Source organism: Mycteria americana, chromosome 2, assembly GCF_035582795.1.
Source record: "Mycteria americana isolate JAX WOST 10 ecotype Jacksonville Zoo and Gardens chromosome 2, USCA_MyAme_1.0, whole genome shotgun sequence".
Taxonomy (NCBI): domain Eukaryota; kingdom Metazoa; phylum Chordata; class Aves; order Ciconiiformes; family Ciconiidae; genus Mycteria; species Mycteria americana.
Window position 1 is genome coordinate 5,958,448 of NC_134366.1, and position 23,568 is coordinate 5,982,015.

Here is a 23,568-nt window from a genome sequence, read left to right on the forward strand (position 1 = left end):
TCTCTTCCCACAGGTGAAAGTGTCATTTCACACAACTCTGGAGTTACTTACGTATCAACGTTTGCCAGATACCCAGCTGCTTCCTGGATTCCAAGTGCTCCAGCTTGAGAATGGAGAGAGAAAGCTGAAGTTTAATCAAAATCTGGTCATTGAACATAGTAACGGCACTACCCAGGTAAGATCAGAACAAGATCTCTGGGCCCTGAGAAAGGGCTATGTTTTATTAGCACATCTGAGACAGAATGAATGTGCCTTAGGATTTACTTGGCTTTGAAATACAGCCACCTCTAGAGTAAATTGTGTCATCCAGTTGAAATGAACGGCCATGGATTTGCAAAAGGAGATAGCTCCCTGTTGAGACTGCAGGTGACTCTCAGCTGGACAGAGCAATTTCGGGTCAGCACCCTGGTGTTCGTACCCCAGCTCTTTGCACAGCATGACGGCCTGGATGATATGGCTCAATCGACGGGCAGCACACCCAAGCACAGTATGACTCTCAACGTCCTTCTGAGACATGGGGTCAGGACTGTCTCGGTGAACGTGCCAGCGACTGAGTCACCAAGCATTGCCTCCTGCAGTACCCGAGTGCTTCCTGAAAGTCTTCTGAGTCTAACTCATGTGGTGTGGTCATGGCCCACACACATGTAAAGACCAATCTCTTCCAGATGGAAAGCTATAAACCCCCCCCAAGTCTTCACCAGTTCCAGTACACTGCAGGCGTTTGGGTTTTTTTTCATACCAGGTATTTCTGAGGACTGATCTGTGTAAGATCCGAGCACCATATCTGAGATACAGTCAATTTAATAATAATCTTGGGCAATCCGCACAAATTGAATGACTCACAGTGGGCCATATACAGTCCTAAGGGATGACGAGATGCTGTAATGTCTGCATCTCCACAGAAAACCCTAGTAACAAATGAGAATGTTCACTCCGTGTTACTTCATTAAGACCACAGTGTCTGGTTTGAAAACCTATCCCAAAACAGTAAAACAAGCAACAACTTAATTCACTCTAAGCTGCAGAATGGGGAATTGACTCTATTACAAAAGAACACAGAACTACGCTTGATTCGGTGCTTGAGGTTAAGAATGATCCAGCTGTAGCAGATATTATTAAAGCTCTACAAAAATAAGGTGGGTGTTTTTCTCCTTTCCCTTTCCTCTGTTTTGCAGCTGGTCCCAGTGACTGCATACCTCACCGTTCCAGTTCTGGAGCTCTCTTGTGACACGGTTGATTTCAAGACCTGCTTTGTTGCACAGACCAAGACTGAACATGTCTTCCTGTGTAACAGGAGTGGCTGTAGAAGTTACTGGACTGCTTTGCTGGGTATTCTGGTTTCGCAATTGGATTTCCTTTTATATAGTTTCACTAGTCAGTGTTTTCATTTAGTAAGACTGCATGCACTCGCTCAATATATAGCCAATATATGATGATGTTGGCTGCAAACATATCAGGTCTGCTTCTGTTCTCACTTACATGGCTTCTTTTCTTTTTTTTTCTTTTTTTTTTTTTTTGACATCAGTGAATCTCTACTGATTTCAGCAGTTACTCCAGATTTAACCAAAAGATTGAATCACAACCCTTACAATTAGTCGACATGCTTTGCTCATTTATAATACAATCCTAAGAGGCAACAAGAAGCAGCAGCTCCTCATGAGTTCGGTTTGAGCTTGTGCCTAATGATGTTAACAACAGACAGGCTTCAAAGGAAAGAAGATCAGGGCCTTGTTAGTTTGATGTGGAGGCCACTGATCACTCCCCTTGATTAGAGGATGAAAACAGAAACTGGCCACATGCATAGAAAGCCTCTGACAGTGCAAGACATGATTTATTAGGCGCATTGGTTTGAGTGCTGTACGTGCTGTACAAACTCATACAAAGGGTCTTGTATTGCTTTGCTTGATATTCACTGCAGATGAACAGGAGAGGCATAACGACCTAGAAGTATTTTCTGTCTCCCCTACTAAGGGCATTTTGGAGGCACGTGAAGGGGACCCACCTACCAAAGAGATTTTGCAGATCAGCTTTACTGCAAGGTACAGTTCACCGGACTGAAATATTGCTGTTATTCCCTGTCAATCCCAGACTTACGGTGTGAGTAGTCGCTGAAAGCAGAGAGCAATTCTGCTCTGTTCTTGTGTTATCAGGCTGCTCACTTGGCTTCTAACACTCCCCAATCCTGGGCTTCCAGCTGGTACTTTTTCCATATACGCGTTCCCTATACTGCTCCCATATATGGAAAGCTGCCCAGCAGAGAAGGACCTGGGAGTGTTGGTTGACAGCTGGCTGAATATGAGCCAGCCGTGTGCCCAGGTGGCCAAGAAAGCCAATGGCATCCTGGCTTGTATCAAAAATAGCGTGGCCAGCAGGACTGGGGCAGTGATCGTGCCCCTGTACTCGGCACTGGTGAGGCCGTACCTCGAATACTGTGTTCAGTTTTGGGCCCCTCACTACAAGAGAGACATTGAGGGGCTGGAGCGTGTCCAGAGAAGGGCAACGAAGCTGGGGAAGGGTCTGGAGCACAAGGCTGATGGGGAGCGGCTGAGGGAACTGGGGTTGTTTAGCCTGGAGAAAAGGAGGCTGAGGGGAGACCCTATCGCTCTCTACAACTGCCTGAAAGGAGGTTGTAGCGAGGTGGGGTCAGTCTCTTCTCCCAGGTAACAAGTGATAGGACAAGAGGAAATGGCCTCAAGTTGCGCCAGGGGAGGTTTAGACTGGATATTAGGAAATTTTTCTTCACTGAAAGGGTTGTCAAGCATTGGAACAGGCTGCCCAGGGAAGTGGTTGAGTCGCCATCCCTGGAGGTATTTAAAGGACGTTTGGATGAGGTGCTTAGGGACATGGTGTAGTGGTGGTCTTGGTAGTGTTAGGTTTATGGTTGGACTCGATGATCTTAAAGGTCTTTTCCAACCTATATGATTCTATGATTCTGTGATTTCTTTTGGAATTGGCACCCAGAATTTCAGACGTCAGATTCACCCACTCGAAATCATGCTGTTCCAACAGTTGGCACAACACGCTATGTACCACTGGATAAAATCCTTTTCATTAGGGTAATGTCTTCAACAGGGGCAAATCTCAGGCCTGTAATTCAGTGCAGAGGCTGATACAACAGTTGAGTCCTTTATGCATGCAGCACTGTATTAGGACAGAGGGAGAAACGTGTCTGGAGTATCTCAGAATTCCAGTAAAGCATCTGTTTGTCAGCATTGTCCGTTGTCCCAGCAGGAAAGCGCAATGTCTTTTGCAGTCAGTCTCGGGGCTCCTTCCTTATTGTTTATGTGGCTTCTCTCTAAAAGTAACTTTTTGAAGTCCTTTACTTCCCTACATGCGTTCGGAGTACCTCCTGATGAAGCAAATAGAGCAAAGCCTTGTTCTAATGCAGTGATACGATGTGGTTTACCCTTGCTTAGCCTTGTGCAATGATGTTTAGCATAACAGTTATGGTGATGTCTGATGAGAAAGAAAAAAAAAATCAATGTACTTTTGTTGCCTCTAGTCCAAAGTTTTCTACACAACAAAAATAATGTGAGCTGCAGGCAAATGACAGCAAAGAACAGAAGAGAGCAGATGAAAATGGCTTGCTTTGTCCTATAAACATCTAATATTGTTCTAATTATGTTTATGGATATCTTATCATAATCTTTGTCAAGGCTAGGAATTAGTTGTGAATGGCAGAGGTAGTGACACAAAGCCTTTAATTCCTTTGCTCTAATTAGAGATACAACTCCTGTAAGAAAATTCGGCTTCCATTACAAATTGTTTTCTTGGAAGTTATCACATGGTGGCAGAAAGTTTAAGACAACTCTGTCTATCCCAGTGAACTCTGAACACTGCTGACAGGGAAGTTTCAAGAAGCAAACTACAGGTGACACGAGTTATTGTCGTAACTTGGATCTCCCTGGAACACGCTGCGCGATCTCCATCACTGGAGCTACCGAGATCTCAGTGGGACAAAGCCTTGGGCAGCTGCTCTCAGCTGTCCCTGCTCTGAGCAGCGCGATGGACCAGGGATCTCCCCAGGCTCCCGACTGCCTACATTTTTCCGGCGTGCTTGTGAATATGCCTGAAGCGCTTCTTTTTGTCTGACAACAGATACGCTAATCAGCATGCCTGAAAGTGCCTGAAAGTACCAGAAAGCAAAGATGCTGCTGTATAGCAGCCAGCTCGTCTGTTCAGCTCCAGACGTAGAATTCCCAACACAGCACAGCTCGGGACCAGCATGGCATTAGTAAATAATTATATGCAAGGTGTGAAGTGATTTTAATAATTCACCTCCCTGAATCAGTGGTTTTCCTGCAGGGGAATTTCTTATGAGAAGGAAAAAATAAAAGTTGTGTGGCAGAACAGGCTCTTGCCTCAGGCCTTTACAACAGCCATCTCTTAGATGCGGAGAAGTCCTTCGGATGAACAGCCTCAGGAGTCTTGGGTAGCTTTAGCCTTAGGTGAATTATGCTGTAAGACTTCCCCTTAGCGCAAAACTGCACTTGCTGTAAGCTTTTTGATGTGCATTTACAACCTGGACTCCGTTGACTGCCCCTTGTCTTAGGAGAGCTGACAGAAACATTTCAGTTTCAAACTTGGTCTGTCACAGGGACGAGTTTTCACATCAAGGCACTGCAGGCATTTGCTCCCAAACACTAGCCCCCAGCAGAGCTTCATTTTATTTATTTAACAAAAATAGAATTTCACAAGTAGGAAGACGCTCAAGTTCTTCTTTCAAATATGACATTAACAATCTGATGTCTTCACTTGAGGTAGAGACTGGACCATTCTTTTCAAATATCCTGTATGTAGCTGTGGGACACGACACTATGAAGTGAGATTGCCACCCACAGACTCGACACTAAGGTTAGAGACCAGTGCTTGTGACTAGGAACAGTTTATGTCTCAGAGCACCATTCTCCCCTTTTTCTTGCGCAAAGTAGCTAATCTTATCCTGAAACACAAAATTGCATCTAGCTGTAACTGAACTGTCTTTTTGCTCTGCATTTTAGGAGCGACATTGAATATGAAACTATCGTGACCATTACTGGCATGCTGGGAGAGGAACCTTGCAAACTACAGCTCAGGGGACGAGGAACATACGATGGAAAATGTGAAGACCTGGATTTAATTTAAGCAAGACAGTGTGGGACATGTCAAGGTAATGGGCTGGATGCAGATGTGCCATCAGTTGAGCCTTTATTTTCAAGTTACTTCAGTTGTTTTAATATGGACTGGAATTTTAGCAGAATGAAATTTTAAATTATGAGGAAAAAAGCTCATGGTACTTTAAAGAAAACAGTCATAATCTCCTTCTGTGCTATTACTTTTATTGCTGTGATAAGCTTACCATTACCCACAGAACCAGGCTCTGCAAAATAATCCGTTTTAAATTGCAAAGCAGCTATGGTAACGGTTAGGCCAAAACTCTTTGCATCTCGCCATATGCCTCAAATTACAATTAAAGACTGTTCGTACCTTAAAAAGCAGCTTTTGTTTTGCCTTGTTTATTTGTTTGACATTAAAATGGACATTGACACATAATAAAAGCAGGAATTAGTGAAGAGGCCAGCATTCCCCTGGCTGTTTTCTCGGTGCCTTACGTGAAAAGGGGAAGAGCCAACTTTCCCTGGACTCCTTGGAAAATTACCAACCTGCATGTTTCATCATGCTTGGGTATTGAGAACATCCCCTTCAGCTACAGAGGGAGGAACCCTTCTTCCTTTTAATTCTTTCCCCCCACATGGTTCCCATTTACTCACACTTCTCTTTAAATGTTTTTAGTATTACTTTAGCTAAAGGTCACTGAAATTCCCACTTCTGAGCCTGTTAAGTTTTCCACTCCCATCATATAAAAGGTTTTTGTTAAAGGCAGTGTGCACGGGGAGGAGGGGGCTGCAATCCACACTGGAGGAGAACAAAAGACGCACGATAGCTGCCTTCTGCCTAGTTTAAAACAGACTTGTACTAGCAATGAGAACTCATTGTATATGCAGGAACCTCAGTATGCAAGAAGGACCCTTGAAGATGCTAATGCCTCTCTGCCCCCTCTAAATAATTTCATCTTTTTGCTCTAAAATACAGCATGCGTCATTGCTGAGTGAGTGAGACAGGCTACAGCGCAGGAATGTCAGAATATCAAATAGCTCTAACTAGCCATGACCTTCAACTAACAATCATCCTAAAAAGAAAACAAATATATTGCAAGAACCCAACTGTATTATTAAGTGCAAAAACAAGAGCCAGGACAAAGAACTTCAGTCTATGTTACAAATTTAAACTTCTCTGACATGTCAAAGATGATGAGTACATTTCTTTTTCAAGCCGTTAGCTCTGAGTTTCAGTGATCTTTCTGCTCACAAGAGGAAGAACAGGTAAGGGAGAACTTTACAAGATGAAACATACATTCTGCTGATGTTCATGTAGTGCCTGCGGTAAGAGTAATGCTGCAATCTGTTTTATGTTAGGTAAGTAAATATTCTTAAGCATAAGCTTGTCCTCTAAGTTAGAATCATACAGGCTGATAATTAGAAATGTGTTGTAAGAGATGGGATGGCCATTTTCAAATTCCTGGCTTCTAGCAAATCATCAAAACCTCACTATTCAGGCACCTCAACAGTTTGTTTGCTCCTGTGTAAATTACGTTCTAGTCCTGCCACTTGCCCCCGCTGGAGGCTTCAGAGCAGCTTGGTTAAAAGTAGAAAGCTAAAGCACATCCTCCAGCACAGGGACAATTTAAGACACAGCCAACTTGTGACTGGGATAGGACAGACGTAGTTGTAAAGGAAATGATGTTAAGTCCTTGCACTGCTTTCAAAACAAGCTATTCTGGACTTCTTGCAAGATGGTGAAATCTTTTAAGAAAACCCTGGAAAAGCCTTTCCATGTGCACTGTTGTTTTCATTCTGAGCGACCGTTTCAGACAGTTTGTCATATAAAAATACTGTACCGTGAACAACTTCTCTCTGATAATATTCAGAGAATAAAGGGATCAATTAGATGAGAAATATTCATTCAGAATCATCACACAAGGGCCTGTAGCTGAACTTCAGCTGAACTAAATTCTCAAGTCAGGATGCCATTTGCCAGTTTTGCATTTTCCCACCTGCTTAGTAGATCTGCACGATTTATTCTACTTCACCATTTGTGCCTAAAATTTGTAGATCTAGTAACGAATCCCTGAACCTGCTTGATTTCACAGTGCAAATCATTTGCTATTACGAGAGAAGGCAGAGAATTAGCTGTTGCGTTGTTTCATCAGTACACTGGAGTTCAGTTCCCTGGGTACTCAAACACTGCTGCAGCGCCCATGCCAGTTCCAATGCACATTGATACAACACCATATGCTCTGAAACGAAGGAACACATGGAATTAAGACAGATCTGGCTTAGATCATCTGGGGAAAAAAAGAATACAATGAACCTGAGCTACCAGCTGCTCTCCTGTGTCACCAAGATTCTAACTCTGGAGCAGGTCCTGATGCCCTGGAGTTCTTGCAGGGTGGTGTTTGCAGAGCACGTGGACACACGTTTCTCTGCCCGCTTCTTGGACAGGAGCAGTGCAGTAGAAGCAAGCTCCTTAGCCACCTGCCTCAGACATACTAGCAGTGAGGCTGAGCTAGGAGAACTGCTTTGATTCAGACGGGTTGAGGAAGAAACTCTTCCTTTCCTGCCTCCTACCACTGCCCTTCACATGGGCTTTGCTATGTAAAAGTTCAAGGTAAATTTGGATAGTCAGATGACGTGCAGTAGGATTTGTGGAAAAGCAGAGTGGAAAGCCTGATTTCAGAGCAAGTTCTTCCACCTCAGCTTGAGGTGATTTATTGTTACTGCCCGACTTGCTTGGCATTTAACAGCTTACTATCACTGTTACCCTCCCCTCTAGGCCGGGGCACAGCTCATCCTAAGGTGCAGGCCAGTGACACTGTACGTGCCAGCCCCAAAGGGAGCAGCGACAGAGCCAGCCAGCAGCAGCCACAGGGTTTCTTCCACACATCAGGAAGAGTCCTGGGACCAAACTGTCACAAAGGCCGATACAGCCCAGCCTCGTAGAGCTGCCAGCCCACCAGCTCTGCCCGCTGACTTGCTGCTCTATCGCTGCATGGCGGAGACGTCTACTCCAGGGCCCTGCACCACCACAGACCAGGAGACACCCTGCATTCATGGACAGCCCCACCTAAGGAGAACCATTGGGAATTCACGCTCAAAGCTATCAAAGGGATGGAGAAAGCTTAACCCAAACCGATGGTTACTTCTGAGCCCAAGTTACTTACACACATTTAAGGCATTAAGGCTAATGCTGTTCCTCAGTGCTCACCTTTTCCCTCTGCGCTTCAATTCATTGAGCAAAGTGACAACTTGACGAGCACCAGTACAGCCCAGTGGGTGCCCCAGTGCTATTGCTCCTCCCAGGGGGTTGACCTTCTCCATGGGAATACCCAGCTTTTCAACACAGTAGACAGCCTAGAAAGACAGAGGGAATGGTTTCATGGAGATGCTCTTGCCTCTGTTAGTTCTCAGCTCTCCTGCAATAGAGCTAAGAGGACTGCAGAGAAGACTGGTGACTGGGTTTATGAAAGGCAGGTCCTGCTTGACCAACCTGATCTCATTCTATGACAAGGTGACCCGCCCACAGTGGATGAGGGAGAGGCTGTGGATGTTGTCTACCTAGGCTTTAGTAAAGCCTTTGACACCATTTCCCACAGCATTCTCCTGGAGAAACTGGCTGCTCATGGCTTGGACAGCCGTACGCTTCGCTGGGTAAAGAACTGGCTGGATGGCTGGGCCCAAAGAGTGGTGGTGAATGGAGGTAAATCCAGTTGGCAGCCAGTCGCAAGCGGTGTTCCCCAGGGCTCTGTGTAGGGGCCAGTTCTGTTTAATGTCTTTGTCAATGATCTGGACGAAGAGATCGAGTGTACTCTCAGTAAGTTTGAACCAAGTTGTGTGGGAGTGTTGATCTGCTTGAGGGTAGGAATGCCCTACAGAGGGACCTGGACAGGCTGGATCCATGGGCCAAGGCCAACTGTATGAGGCTCAACAAGGCCAAGTGCAAGGTCCTGCACTTGGGCCACAGCAACCCCATGCAACGCTACAGGCTTGGGGAAGAGTGGCTGGAAAGCTGCCTGGTGGAAAAGGACCTGGGAGTGTTGGTTGACAGCTGGCTGAATATGAGCCAGCAGTGTGCCCAGGCGGCCAAGAAAGCCAATGGCATCCTGGCTTGTATCAAAAATAGCGTGGCCAGCAGGACTGGGGCAGTGATCGTGCCCCTGTACTCGGCACTGGTGAGGCCGCACCTCGAATGCTGTGTTCAGTTTTGGGCCCCTCACTCCAAGAGAGACATTGAGGGGCTGGAGCGTGTCCAGAGAAGGGCAACGAAGCTGGGGAAGGGTCTGGAGCACAAGGCTGATGGGGAGCGGCTGAGGGAACTGGGGTTGTTTAGCCTGGAGAAAAGGAGGCTGAGGGGAGACCTTATTGCTCTCTACAACTGCCTGAAAGGAGGCTGTAGAGAGGTGGGGGTCGGTCTCTTCTCCCAGGTAACAAGCGATAGGACGAGAGGAAATGGCCTCAAGTTGTGCCAGGGGAGGTTTAGACTGGATATTAGGAAAAATTTCTTCAGCAAAAGGGTTGTCAAGCCTTGGAACAGGCTGCCCAGGGAAGTGGTTGAGTCACCATCCCTGGAGTTATTTAAAAGATGTGTAGATGAGGTGCTTAGGGCCATGGTTTAGTGGTGGGCTTGGCACTGCTAGGTTAACAGTTGGACTCAATGATCTTAAAGTTCTTCTCCAACCTAAATGATTCTATGATCCCGTCCATATATAAAGAGGGACAGCAAACCATCCTAAGCAGCTCTAGGGGATTCACAAGATTTGTGCTTAAACTGAATTTAGCTCAAACTATGTTTGTTGTTACACAAACTCCACATCATTGTGTCAGTTGCTCTTAAAGTATTAAACAGTTAGTACTTAAGTGGCCTGACTCCAGCCAGACCATCTTTCCCAGTGGAAAGGAGTGGAACTACATTACAAATCCAAAGCACACAAAGTGAGCTAAGCCTATCAGCTTCAGCTCAAACTGAGCCCACATGCTTTCTGACAGACATGTCATAGGTTTGCGGAAGACACAGTAGTGAAGTTTCTACCTTTCATTAAGGACTTCCAAATTAGCGAGCGCAGCACATTCACACCGATACCACCCGATAACAAATCACAGCCCTTGTGAAACACATGTTGCAAGTTGGTATGAGGACTCAAAGCAAAGATTACATTCTTATTCAGTGGACATATTTTTCTGGTTTGTTTGTTTGGGTTTTTTTTAAATACTAAGCTGTGTAAGCAATGCCCTGCTTATTTTTATTTGAAGGCAAGGGAAAACAGTCTGCGCATGTTATTAACATTTGGCTGAAGATGTAGTATGTGGAACAAGTTCAAATCTTGATTTGGAGTCCAAGCTGAAATATACTCCGCTACCAAGCAATGTAGCAACTCAAACGGGACGATCACTCACCTGGCTTGCAAAGGCTTCATTAATTTCATATATATCAATGTCATTCAGAGTCAGACCTATGGTTCAGAAAAGCCAGGATTTAAAAGGAGATATTTTTGCCTTATGACTATATCAAAGAGAATAATTCACTCACAGCCTCCCTTTACGAATTCTAGTTCTACCCCACTAATGACAATGAGGGGGACCTTGGCTCCATGTGGGGTATCTACACTTGTACACGTTTAGGTACAACAATGTCTGAAGACTGCAAAACGTCACAGTTCACAGTATTGTGTCACTGAATTTACCAAGTTTCCTTAGATTAATGTGATTTCTTTGCAGAGGGATTAAAGATAGAAGGGTATTTCGAGACTGAAAGATAAAACTATAGGTGAGCATGTGACCATAGCAATGATAGACGGACACACCAATAATTGTCAGCTATAAAAGCAATTTAACCTGATGAGTATGATAAGAACCCTGAGGAAAGCCTGTTCCGCTGGTCAGATGCCAAAATTGTAAAGAAAAAAAAAACAAAAAACAAAACCCACACTCCCACACGCTGGTCATATTAAGGAAGAGAAAACAGCACTAAATGAACACTAAATCACCTGCCACGTGTTAACTGTTTGTTGAGAGTGTGCAGGGATTTAATCCTGAGCTTCTCAAAGGTGAGTGAATGACAATTTATACGAGTACAAGTGAGCAGTATTACAATAATCCCAGCTGGGATCTCTTTTAAGGTTTTGAATTTAAGTTCACTGTTCCCATGGCTGATAGCTGCACATGCTAGAATAACAGCATGTTAAATTTCAGTCCACAGAGTCTGATCTGCCTTGTGCCACTGTATGAATGACAAGTGGTTCTTACCTGCCTTCTCCACAGCTACCGGGATTGCGTAGGCTGGTCCTATGCCCATAACATCAGGTGGGACTCCAACCACAGCAAAGGACCTGAGCACCCCCAGGACTGGGAGTCCCAGTTGTGCCGCTTTTGAGCGTTTTGCCAGGAGAACAGCAGCTGCTCCATCACTGACCTGGCTGGCATTACCTGTTGGAAGAGATCTATTAACACCTTTTTTGCCTAAGCACCTTTGATTACAAGGCAGGTACACCACAGGAACACAAATTTAACAACAGAGCTGACCTGCTGTAGTGCTACCATCCTCTTTGAAAGCAGGCTTCAGCTTTGCCAAGCCTTCCAGGGTCGTGGAGGGCCTAATCCCTTCATCTTGGTGCACGGTGATTGTTTTATGGTTGCCTTGATTATCTAGAACAGTGGTCTTCACTGGAACAATCTCAGCTTTAAACAGTCCTATCTGCTGAGCTTTTGCTGCTCTGTTAAACAAGAGTGTGAAAGGTTAGAATAAGAGAACTAACGTCAAGGAAACCAGTTAGTAAGAGAATGAACTAAGGTGTGACTTGGTACACAGGTACATCGTCGCTGAGTAGTGGACAAAATGACAGGTGAATACTTATTTCCATTCATGGGAAGACAAACTTCCTACCTCTGCATCACGAGAAATATACCACTAACATTGTGGGCATTATCCCCGAGCCTGGGTCACAGGATTGCACACTTCTGGGCAAGATCCCTGTTCTGTTCCCATCAACACCTTTGTGACTGACTGACCACCACCAGCCCACAGCATGAAGTTGTGCTTGTCCAGTGGTACAGTCACATCACAACTGTAAGAAAATAAATGAATCCTGACGTTCAAACATAAATTATTATTTTTGAGTTTAAACAGGGCAAGCGGGCTAAGCCTCTACATAATGCTAATAATTTCTGACAAGTTAAGGAATGGCTAAAGTTTCACTCATTCCTGGTCTTGTCCTACTAAAGACAAGTTGAGCTTTAGACCGCAGACTTCAGGTGTAATCTTCTGGCATTTAAACGTAACCTTTCAATGCAAAATTACTGCTATTTATGCTGCATAGTTCAGTGTGACTACACAGAAGGGTATCACTTAATTTAGCAGTAAAGATGCGGTGAGATAGGGTCTGGTCCTTGAGACAGCAGCATTAGCAGCAGGGACTGACCTGCTGCTGACCAGACTGACGGAAGCAGGCAGAATACAGTTAGCTAAATTAGAATTAGCTCAGGGCACACGGTTTTAATCTTTCATATCAACAAGGTATTTAAAAGCCTCCACAGTACAGCTGATTTAGAAGATTTACCTTCCAGCAGCAGAGCACCCTTTACAGGGAATACGAATTGGAGACCGAAAGCTTGTTTTACCCCCTCATCACTTTATGCTTTTACTAATAAAATGAAAATATTTAATACTCTCAGGTAAGCAAGAGTTAAGAGTGAGGTGCTGAAGGACAGATCAGTAACTCTGCAGACATCCTGAGACCAAGGCCAGAAAATCACCCCTTTCCTCATGTGAGAGGCGAGGATCGCGTTCACATACCCTTTTGCGTTATCAGTTCAATGTCAGTGAGAAAGGCTGGCATGCCAAGTTCCCTAGAAGCAGGGCCAGAATTTAAAGGTTAACTGGCCTGTGCAGTGGCTTCCTGTATTAGATAAATAATTGGACCGGGGCGATGCTTAAACACAGCTCTGAAAGTTAGTTTAACCCTTTGACAGCAGCAACTTTTAACGTATCGCCTGACACTGGACTGCCAGTACAGCCCCATGGATTCCAGGGGTCAGTTTACTTTGGCAGTGATTTAACCTAAAAGGAAGGTTATTAGAGGTAGGATTGGACTCGCTTGGAGCCAAACACCTGCAGCAAAAACAAGCCACTCTTCTCATAAGCTTGGCAGTTCTCTAGAAACTGCTACATTTTAATATTCCTCCCTTAGGAAAGGTTCCTTCTGCTGCCACTGCCACGTTCAGTTTCAAACGATACTGAGCCAAAGCCAGTATGAAAATATTGAACCATACATTCATTTCAGAACCCTCATCCTTTGGATGCTGAAAACACAGGGGCACTCACGCCTCGCGTGCGCAGTGATACCTGCACAAAATTAGTCACACAATTCCCAGTACAGCTCTGGGCTCAGGTTTCCTTATCACACAAACCCGGGGCATGCACTAGTCTTCGCTCTGACCATCTCAAGCTTCTCTACTCACTACTAAGTTTTCAAAGGCAACATGAAGGCTGCACCTAACCACTCTTGAGAAGTAGCGATGCGTTTTCTATCTGTATTTATTCCTTAACTAAAAGGTTGGGGGGAAAAAAAAAAAAAATCATCATTTACTTTTGTTGGGAAGCCAAGGCAAAGGCATCTTGCTTCTTTCGGGAAACTCCAAACTTCTCTGCCACGTTTTCTGAGGTAATTCTGGGGAAAACAAAATCACAGAATTAATCCAACGACACGGCTAATGGAGCTGCAGTTGTCTTCTACTAAGACAACACAAGGTACAAGCATTGGCTTCCGTCTCAAAGCTAACTGCTGCCTTCTCAACCTAGAACCGCTTGGCAGAAGCAGATCCTGAATCAAATCCAGAACCAAAACAAGGTTCAAATCCACTCTCAACATTTTGCTCATTAAGCCACTGAGCTTAAGACGTAAGACAAGGCCATCTTTCATCAGAGTTGCTGATCTTCCCCCCATTTCACATAATTCATCTTCTACCACAACCAGGGAGGACGCTGACACATGCAGATCCAAGCTCTCCGCATTCAGACTGATCTGAAACAGTACGGTCACTGAGGAGACAAACCATCTAGAAAACCCTTAAACTTTGGGAAGAGGAAAACTTACCCCATAGGAATAAGGCAATCCCGAGCTTTGCTGTTTTCCATCATACTGGAACTGATATCACCAGGGTTATTTGCACTTCTGAGGGACATCGTTTCCACACTAAACACAAGAAAAATTTGAATTTGCTACCAGTGCTTTCATACTATATTTGTGGTAATTGTTCAATTAAGACCGATCAAAACTCAGTATCTTGACAATATGCTTTCCTATCACCCTATAGAAACGCAGCTAATAATTAAGAACTGGCTGAGGCAGAAGCTCTTCAATCATCAATATAAGAATTACCATGAAATGAAAACAGATTGCTAGATTAAATTGGTCCTTGTTTCACTAAGAACAGGATACCAATGTCAACAGTTAATTTCTCGTGTTTCCACAGCTAGGAAGGAATCGCTAATGATTCTGGCACTTTTGTCCTCAAACATAACGAGAAATCTAAGGTTCTAGGACTGGAGTTTCCAGTGAGATTGTCAACAGCCATAAAAATGCAATTTACGGCTTAAGAACTGGTTGGCAGTATAATAAGAAAAGTATTAAGCAAACCATGACAAAGAGACTTCAGAGAGTTATGCCATTTGTATTTCGCAACACAGAATTTAAGACGTGGATCCCAGAGGCTGCAGTCTTTCACCTACAAATGAGTTAACAGATTGAAGATGGCCAATTTTACTGCATAAATACACAGCCATCGCTTAAGACTAGTGAGCTTTTGTAAAGTCAGTCTAGACCATGAAGCCTATGATGGGAAGAGGGTTTGAATTCTACTCTGCACCACATAAATACATTAATAAAGAGAAAGTAACAAAGAAAACATTCCTGGAAAATGCAAGACAAGCAAAAAAACTTTAAGGCTTCAGGCTTTTCCCCAAGCAGCTTATAGTAAGCGTTATCAGGAATTTAAACTAACTCTAATATGGGACACTGCATTACTTGACTTCAGCTGCATCTATTCCCAGAGCGAAGGTACAGAATCAGGCTTTAAGAGCAAACCACAGGTACTGCATTTTGCGTTGAAGGTCATCCAGTATCTCTCCACCTACAGAGTGCATGAGTCCACCCAGGGGGAGAGCATGACTTGGGAGAAACCCAGCTCACAAAATGCCACTTGTAACGTACGGATTTTATGTCTTCTGGCCTCCACCCTGCAGGGTCCTCCATGAAAACTTCCTACAATGAAACGCGCTGGCTTGCATATCCAAAGGTGCAAAGGCTGGATTCCCAAACGCTTTGAGCCTTTCAGTACCTTTAAGTGTACCATTTTGGTGGACGCTGCCAAGCAACTTCTCAAAACAAATGTGTTAAAGTGAACGAGTGAAAAGCATCACCTGCTCAAGCACAAGCGTTCCCCGTGACACCAAGTGCTCAGCCGACACCAGAGGAACATGCCTGTCTTGCTGAGCTGTTTATTTCAGAGCAGTCTAAGAAGGGTGTTCTCAGCATCAGATCTTGCTCAACCAAGTACAGGTGTTGAGAAGTTGTAAATATAAATATTTTCCCAAGAGCTACCAGATGACTGTGTACAGTAATAATTCAAGAACAACTTAGAGTTACCAAGGTAAAGAAAAAGAGAAACCCAATATTTTAGTCTCAGGATTACTGAATACTTTTTTTTGTTATTTGTTCTTCTGAAGTGAATGTGTATGTGGTCACTAGTATTTCTCTAAAGCCAACTTAACATTTACATAATCCTCTAAAAAATAAACACTTCTTATGATGTTAGGACAGAAGCAAAGAACAGCACGCCCGTCCACTGCAACAGAACATCTCCTGTAAGTCTGTAGAACAGTTATTAGCCTGGGTAGGACATTAATTTCTTTACCCAAGATAGCTGCTGGTATTCTAAGACACCAGTTAATTGGAGATTAGTTAAAAAGCTCATCATGGCAGGCTCTTTCAGGCTGTCAGAGCTCTGCACACAAGTGGTATCCTACAGCAGAGCCAGAGGACCCTAATAAAACAGGCTTTTTGCATGCTTGTAAGAGATACTCAGCCTCTTACTGCAACCCCAGCAGACATGTCACCAAGACCAAAACTTCCAGGGGAATTAAAAGGATTTTCAGGCACCCTCTCTCAGACCCTTTAAGATGACCCGATCTTCTGTGAAAGTACTCAGCAGCCTCTGGAAATACACGAATTGCATCTACAGCCACCACTTAAATCCAAGTCCTAATTTTAGAGTTTATTCACCCATTTTTCAAACGAGGAGCACCTATTTCCTTGGACGGGGAACAGATCTGGTTGGATGGGATTTCTAATTCCTCACACAAGAGCTATTGCAGAGGGACTGAGTGCTACTTGCGGGCAGCCTAAGCAAGTGCCATAAAAAGACATTCTTACCCACAGGCCAAGCCAATGTCATATGATCCATTTCGGATGCCACCTGTAACAGCAGTGCATAAATATTCTTACTATCATTAGGAGCAAAAGCACTTCCATTCCAGCTGCGGTTTTATGAACACCTGAGGCACCCACTACGGCTGGAAGGTGCATTCCCGCCGCCCTCCCGCCTGCCAGAATGTGAGCCAGGTCAAGGAGCTGATGGGGCTGAAGGCTAACCATGACCTGATGTGTGAGCAGAGACGACGGGAGGGACCCTTCTAGAAGCTGCCTGATGTGGAAGTGATGGTAGAACTTATCCTCAGAAAACCAAGTTACTTCTCTGGGGGTAAACTCGGCCACTCAAAGATATCACAAAACTAAAAACACACTGAAAATTCCTCAACAGCAGAAGACTTTATCACTATTTTTACTGCTCAGAGAGATTGAAGGACAGGAGAAATGAGCACTTGGGGTGTGGCAGGCATCGACTCTGATCCAAGTGCCCATAACACTTACCAGCGATATTGATAATGGCCTGTAGCCCGGAGGAGCACTGCCGGTTCACGCTCGAGCATGGCACTGTCTCTGGAATACCACTAGGAAATAAGAAGGCGTTGGCAAAGACTCAAGGATGAAAACCACACAACAAGCCAAACCTCTGAAGAGAGCATTAAGCCACTCGATTAAACGTTAACCCTCAGGTTCAAGACAGACCCCTTTATACGTGTGTTGACCTATTTGGTCCTGCACCAAGAGAAAGCAAAGTTCACAGATAATTTCCAAACTTGATTTGCAAGTGGCTCCGAGTGCTGTTTCCCCACAGGTCTGTCTTCAGACCTCTGTAAGCAGGGCCCTCTCGCATGCCTAGTTCCCAAGCTCTGATTGAGGCCAGAAATACTGGAAAGCTCTGCAATATTCATAATTACTGGTGGGCTGTGTCTGCACCTCTCCAAAGTACTGGTTGTGCACTGATCTACAGAAGCAAACATCACTTGGCAATAGACACTGGCTGAAATATTTGGAAGCTGGGATCCGGCTCAATATGAGCCATCGACCACCAACAATGGGCAATGAACAGAAAGACCTGAGACAACTCCAGGGTTTCAGGCCCACATGGAGCAGAAAGAAGCGCAGCCTTGCACTATGGAGAAGCAGCAGGTACAGCTGGGAGCCCACAAAAGAAGATCTCCCATTCAGAGGCTCAACACAGGCGGCACAGATTAATTGGCCTTACTTCTGCCTCCCTGTCCCTTTACTAGCAGGGTTCTCCAAACACTTGATCAAAGTCTAATTTCTAGACAAAAGGTGATTTGCCATAATTTCCTAGGAGCGCACGAGGCTCATCGCAACCTCTGACCCAGTGCTGCTCTGTAGCCAAGGCCTGGAAGGGGAGGAGGAACCTCGATCTGGTTGAGAGTTTACCTTAGAAACTGTGCAACTCTTGCAATCAAAGCGCCAGCTCCAGGCTGCAGCACATTTCCTGAATGCAAAGATACGATTCCAGTCAATCGGTTGCATTTCCCTCGCTATTTGCTGCAGGCATCGAAGGGATGTTAACATCGCCATGGCTGGGGACCGTCCAGCACCCAGACCAGAGCCCCACCGCTAGACAGAACAGCTGTGAAGGACGTACTGATTTCATAAACCTAATGCTACGCACTAACCCCTTCCAACCCCACAATACTTGCAAGTATCCTGTGGGACACCAGGAGCGGCCTGTCCCAGAGAGAGCTATCCAGACCAGGAGTTTCAAGGCCGGACAGAGGTTGCTCACTCACCAACACAGATGTCTCCCAGGACCTCAGGACGAAGATTGACATCTTGAAGGACAGCCGTCATAACAGCAGACAGCAGTTCATCAGGTGTAGTATCCTAAAAGCACAGGGGATTAGCACTAGTTAACAAACACCAGAAACTGCCCTGTCATCAGTTCACCCTCAGACTGCTTCAGAGGGCTAGTGCACAATGCTTAGACAGCTCTACTCCACTCCTCAGCTCATGATGGTTGTTATTTTCCTACAAAAGCAGAATTACTCTGCGTGTTTTTTACCGCAGGTACCTTTCAACCACCGTAACACACGCTGCTTTCTTACCTAGCTCAGTTTTATATGAGCACGCTTTGTAGGGCCTTTAAAACCAAACGACTACAGTGAGTAATGTGACAAAACTTAGCAAGTAGAGCCCCTCAGTTTACTTTGTGAAAGAAACAAGGGTGACCCCTCATCTAGTGGGAAGCACTGCTGGCACGATGAGACCTATTTTGAAGGATGACAAGCGACGCGCATCCTTTGGGGCCATCCCGGCACCACGCTCTCGCCTCGGTCAGAGCCCCAGGACTCCGCGCTTGCCATCCAGCAAGGAAAAGGGCTGCTCCAGGAGAAGGGTGGCAGGTCCATGCCAAGCACCGTCGGTATCTGAGCAAGCCGGGCAGGCGAGGGAGACGCTGCTTTTCTAAGCGGTTGCTCTGTTTCACCGCAGCAGGTAAAAGCAGCGTGGTAGAGACCTACCCCAGGCTTTAAGGGGAGCCAGGCAACTCGTCAGTCCAGGGGCCGACATTTTTGTCCTGCCACAACTGGGCCAGGCGCCCCCCGGCATTAAAACCATCAGAAAATGCTGTCTTTTAGCCCGTTATAAGGCGGAGCCCCGCTCCTGGGCCGTGGGTGGGGGACAGTGAGAAGGCGGGGACGCAGCACCCTGGGTCTGTGAGGAGGGGGGGGCAAGCGGGGGTCCCCACCTCCCCGTGGGGGTGCGCAGCGCCTGTGGTGGGGCAGCGCTGGGGGGACCGGGAGGCCCCAGCCCCCGAGGGGGGAGGCGGGCCGGGACCCGCAGCACCCCGGGAGGGGGGGCAGGCCGGCAGGTTCCTCCCCTCGGCCCTACCTTGAAGCCGCCGCGCTTGGCGCGGCCGATGGCGGTCCTCCGCCCGTGCACCACCACCACATCGTCGGGGCTGGCGGCCCGCGGCGAGACTCCGGCGCGGCTTCCGCACGGCGCGGCCCGGATCCCGGTCCCCGTCGCCGGGGGGGAACCGGCGAGGTGCCCCAGCACCAGCTGCACCCGCCGCCGCGCTCCGCCGCCCGGCCCCGCCGCCATCTTGTCACCGCCGCCGCCGGGGGCGCGACGCGGCGGGACTCGGCCCTCATTTGCATGGCTCCGCCCCCCGCCCGGGATGGCCCCGCCCCGAAGGCTTAACCCAGGGCTTCGGCCCGTGCATGGAGGGGGGCAATAAAACATTAAAATAAAGACGTAAACCAAAGAAACCCCAACAAAACAAAGCAAAAAACCGGATTAAAAATAAATATATTAAAATAAATAAGTAAATTTAAAATAAGTCAATTTAAAATAAGTAAAAAATTAAATTGAAAAAGAAAAATAAACAAAAAATTAAAAAATAACAAAGGAAAAGGAAAAAGAAAAAGGAAAAAGGAAAAAAGAGAAAAGAAAAAAGGTAAAAGAAAAAGGATAAAAGACAAAAGAAAAAAGAAAAGAAAAAGGAAAAAAGAGAAATAAAAAAGACGAAAAAATAAAAAAGAAAAAAATAAGAATATGGAAAAAGTAAAGAAAAAATAAAGAAAAAAGAAATAAAAATAAAGAAGAAATAGAAATAAAGAAAAGTAAAGAAGAAAAATAAAGGAAATTTTTAAATAACAATAAATAAATAAAAAGAAAATGAAATAAATTTTTAAAATATAAAAAACAGCGCCCGTGGAGCATTTGAAGAACGCGGGACGCCACGACAAAGGGACAGGCAGAGCTGTGGGGTCTGAGAACTTCACAGATTCATTATTTCGAGTGAAACCCACGACCCACCAGCTCCATCCCTGCCGGGTCACCCCCCCGGCCCGGCTGCCGCACCGCTCCTCGCCCCCGCCTGCGCACAGCTGCTGCCTACTGGGAACGGTCCTACTGGGAAGGAGCTGTACTGGTGTGCAGGGGACGGGCGACGTCCCGCTCCAGCCTCCCCCCCCGAGAAAATCATTTCTCGATGGATACACGACGATGCGGCGCGCGGGGAAAGCCACCGGGCCCGCGACAGGCAAAAGAAAATAAAATTAAAACAAAACAAAACAACAAGCAGCTTTACATAGCATAATATTACATTCTCTTTTCCTAGTTTCATTCTGTACATCAGAACACTGCAAGGGTTTTAAAAAATAAAAAGGCAAAGGCACCTGAGGAGCGAGTCGCACGCGCACACGTGCACACACACGTGTGCACACACACACACACCCACGCACGAGCCGCATCCGTCCACGGGAGGGTCTGGGTGATCTGGGGGCCCTGGGAGCGTTTCGGGGCGGCTGGGAAGCCCGTTTTGCTCTCAAGGCTTTGCAAAGAAGGAAAACACCCACCCACCGCTGAAGGGCTGAGAAAATCAAAACCAAACAGATTCAATGAAAGAGGAAAAAACAGCTTAAAAATGTTTTGGTTTTTTTTTTTTAGCTTTGGTGAAAACACACTTTGTTACCCTCTTCTGACAAAACCCTTCCCAGCCAACACTGATTTTTTTTTTTTCCCTTGTCTTTTTTTCCTTCCATCCCATATCACTGAACAGACTGATGGATTTGGTCGTGCTCACAGAATGAAATTCTTCATTCCTCCTTGGAGAAAGGAGATGATTTTATCCCCCCCCGAGGAGAGCTGCCCATCACCGCTGTGGTCCAGTGGCACAAAACCCCCGTGCTGCGCCGCTGCAGCCCCCCCAGCTCCACCCGAGCCCAGCCTGGGTAATAACTGGCCTCTGCAGTTTTGCAGGCAAATTTATAGGGAATCCTTTTAGCTATTTCTTTTAATTTGCCCTAACACTACACCAGTGTTTTGTTTTGTTTTGGTTTTTTTAACTGAAATAACTCTAATTTTTGCTTCTCTTTTCCGAGCTGTGGACAAGGAAACGCTCCCACCGCCACGCCAGTGGTGCAAAGTCTTGATCTCTTCCACGCGGAAGAATTCAAGGATGCGTGAAGTCACACGAACAACCAATTTCTCAACTTCCTCTTCAGTCCAAGCAACGCTTTTCATTTTCAATTAAAAACAATATTAAAACAAACCTGTGTTTGACACACTGGCCTGAAGATGGCAACCTCTCGGTAACTACTTATTTAACCCTTTGCTGAGCTGGGTGGAAATAGCTAATGCAGCAGGGAAGGGGGAGGTGGGATGGTGCAATTAATTTGTCCAAAATAACCAAGATCTGATTAATTTATTAGCTTCCAGGGACTTCGTGCGTGCTCCCTGCCCAGGTTTTCCAGCAGGGTAGTGCTGGTCAAAGAGGCTGTAGCCCAACTCTGCTTTCAACTGGCCCGTTTTCTCCTATGACTTCAAATATACTGCAGGAAGAAATCTGTTTCCAGCTGCCCTCGACCGACGCAGCTCTGCTCTCCCGCTCTGAGGCTTCATGGTCCTGCAGCTGCTCCCTCAGGCACCACCATGGAGGTGACGTCCCCCTTCCCTGCACCCGGGGCTGGTCCCACGAGGCACAGAGGAGGAGGCACCCAGCCCTTGGCAGCCCAGATCTGCAGGCACCGGTCCTCTCTCCCTAATTTTAGGCACCTGCTTGGGTTTTATGGAGACCCACTGGGCTCCTCCTGCAGCTTCACATCCAAAACGCATTGGCATCCCTCGAGCCCCAGCGTAGCAGCATGGGCACGGCTAGCAGGGCTACAGCTATGGGCAGAGAGCCGCCCTCGCCAAGATCCCCTCCAGCTCCCACCTGAACCCTGATGGTTCCCAGCACGAACTGGCTGGTGCTCAGCCCTGCCCACCGCAGGTATCGACAGCTTTTAGACATCCCTCTGCACGGCCCGTGGCAGAGGTCCCAGGCATCCGTCCGCGGGTGTACCCCGCAGAGACCTCCTGCGCCCCGAGAAGACCCCTTCTTCCAAGATTCGCACACACACGCGTGCACACACACACACACGCACGCACAAAGGCAAAGTCAACACGGCTGCTGCATCACTGAGCCCGACTCCATGCTTTGTGCATCACTCCTTGATTGTAACCGCTTAAGGCACAGAACAGTATTAAACGCCGCCCCGCTGGAGACGCTGGCTGGTCCCGCGACCTCCAGGAGGGTTCGGTCCCCTTGTGAACAGGGACACCCGGGTCCCCCCGACTCTGCGGTCTGAGGATCATCTCCTCCGGCTTGGCTGAAGCCTGTGTCTGTTCCCCTATGAAAGGTGGTGATCGCCACCGAGCATCTTATTTCTCCACTGCTCCCGGGGACGCTGCCAGCATCGTTGTCTTGCTGGGGGGGACGACAGATCCCATTCGCCGCACTTTCCCCAAGAGATAAGTAACACGGCAAGGGGGTACGACCCCGACATTGCTGGCGACAAGAAGGTTACTTGGTCCTAGCCCAGCACCCGCACAGTCCAGGAAATCCCTCGCTCTGAATTCCCGGCACTGACGGTCCCGAGCGCAGCTTGGAAATCCAGCAACGTGGTGGGTGCCGAGCCGGTGACAAGCAAGAAGGGACCCGTGGGGGCCACTGCCAGGACAGCCCAGTGTGGAGGTCTGAACCGCAGAGCGCAAAAGGCCGCGGGTCTGGCGGCCGCCCCCCTGCCACCGGCGTTTCCCCATCCCCGCTGCCAGGGGCTCAGAGCCCGCAGTTGACAAAGGGGTGTCTCAGCAGCTCCTCGGCCGTCGGCCTCCGCTTCTCCTCCACGAAGATCTGTTTGAGGAAGTTGCGGCAGGAGTTCGAGACGCCGTCGGGGAGCTGGGGATTGGTCGGCTGGGTGGCGATTTTAAAAATAGCTGCCATGGCTTCGAACTCTGCCCACGGCGGCTTCTCCGTTAACATCTCCACCACGGTGCAGGCCACGCTCCTGCAACAACGCCAAGCACGCAGGGGTGAGACAGAGGGTAAGGGACGGGGGTGGCTGTGCATTTGAAGTCTGATCGGCTCTAGGATTGCACCTGCCTGGGACGGACTGCGCGGGGAGCAAACCCGCGTGAGAGTTGGGCACACGTCTCCAGCACGCATGGCCCCCTGAAGCTCACTGTTCACACAGCTCCTTGGCACAGGGCTCTCCGCTCCCACTAGCAAGAGTGAACTTGCAAGCCTTGCC

At 46.9% G+C, this 23,568-nt stretch overlaps 3 protein-coding genes across 6 annotated transcripts in view; 1 reads left to right on the forward strand and 2 right to left on the reverse strand.

Moving 5' to 3' along the window:
• The window catches only part of DLEC1 (DLEC1 cilia and flagella associated protein), a 42,043-nt gene extending 36,907 nt beyond the window's left edge, over window positions 1-5,136 (forward strand). Inside the window, exons 35-38 of the mRNA XM_075492298.1 lie at window positions 14-175; window positions 1,176-1,329; window positions 1,919-2,039; window positions 5,001-5,136. Coding sequence (XP_075348413.1) covers window positions 14-175; window positions 1,176-1,329; window positions 1,919-2,039; window positions 5,001-5,124 — 561 coding nt within the window. The 3' untranslated portion in view covers window positions 5,125-5,136. The remainder of the gene's footprint in view (window positions 1-13; window positions 176-1,175; window positions 1,330-1,918; window positions 2,040-5,000) is intronic.
• ACAA1 (acetyl-CoA acyltransferase 1) lies at window positions 4,621-19,629 on the reverse strand. The gene is made up of 12 exons (XM_075492299.1): window positions 19,382-19,629; window positions 18,283-18,376; window positions 17,927-17,984; window positions 17,021-17,100; window positions 16,523-16,565; window positions 14,186-14,284; window positions 13,679-13,759; window positions 11,616-11,806; window positions 11,340-11,519; window positions 10,491-10,546; window positions 8,305-8,450; window positions 4,621-7,336 (listed from the first exon to the last, which is right to left on the reverse strand). The coding sequence occupies exons 1-12, from the start codon at window positions 19,592-19,594 to the stop codon at window positions 7,261-7,263; spliced, it is 1,317 nt and encodes a 438-aa protein (XP_075348414.1). The 5' UTR covers window positions 19,595-19,629; the 3' UTR covers window positions 4,621-7,260.
• A 1,526-nt stretch (window positions 19,630-21,155) lies between these two features.
• The window catches only part of LOC142405246 (mitogen-activated protein kinase kinase kinase 3-like), an 83,262-nt gene continuing 80,849 nt past the window's right edge, over window positions 21,156-23,568 (reverse strand). For 3 of the 4 annotated variants that reach the window (XM_075492310.1, XM_075492311.1, XM_075492312.1), the window contains one exon: window positions 21,156-23,325. In XM_075492310.1, the coding sequence (XP_075348425.1) occupies window positions 23,097-23,325 (229 nt within the window). In that variant the 3' untranslated portion in view covers window positions 21,156-23,096. The remainder of the gene's footprint in view (window positions 23,326-23,568) is intronic. The other variant, XM_075492309.1, reaches the window with a different exon arrangement.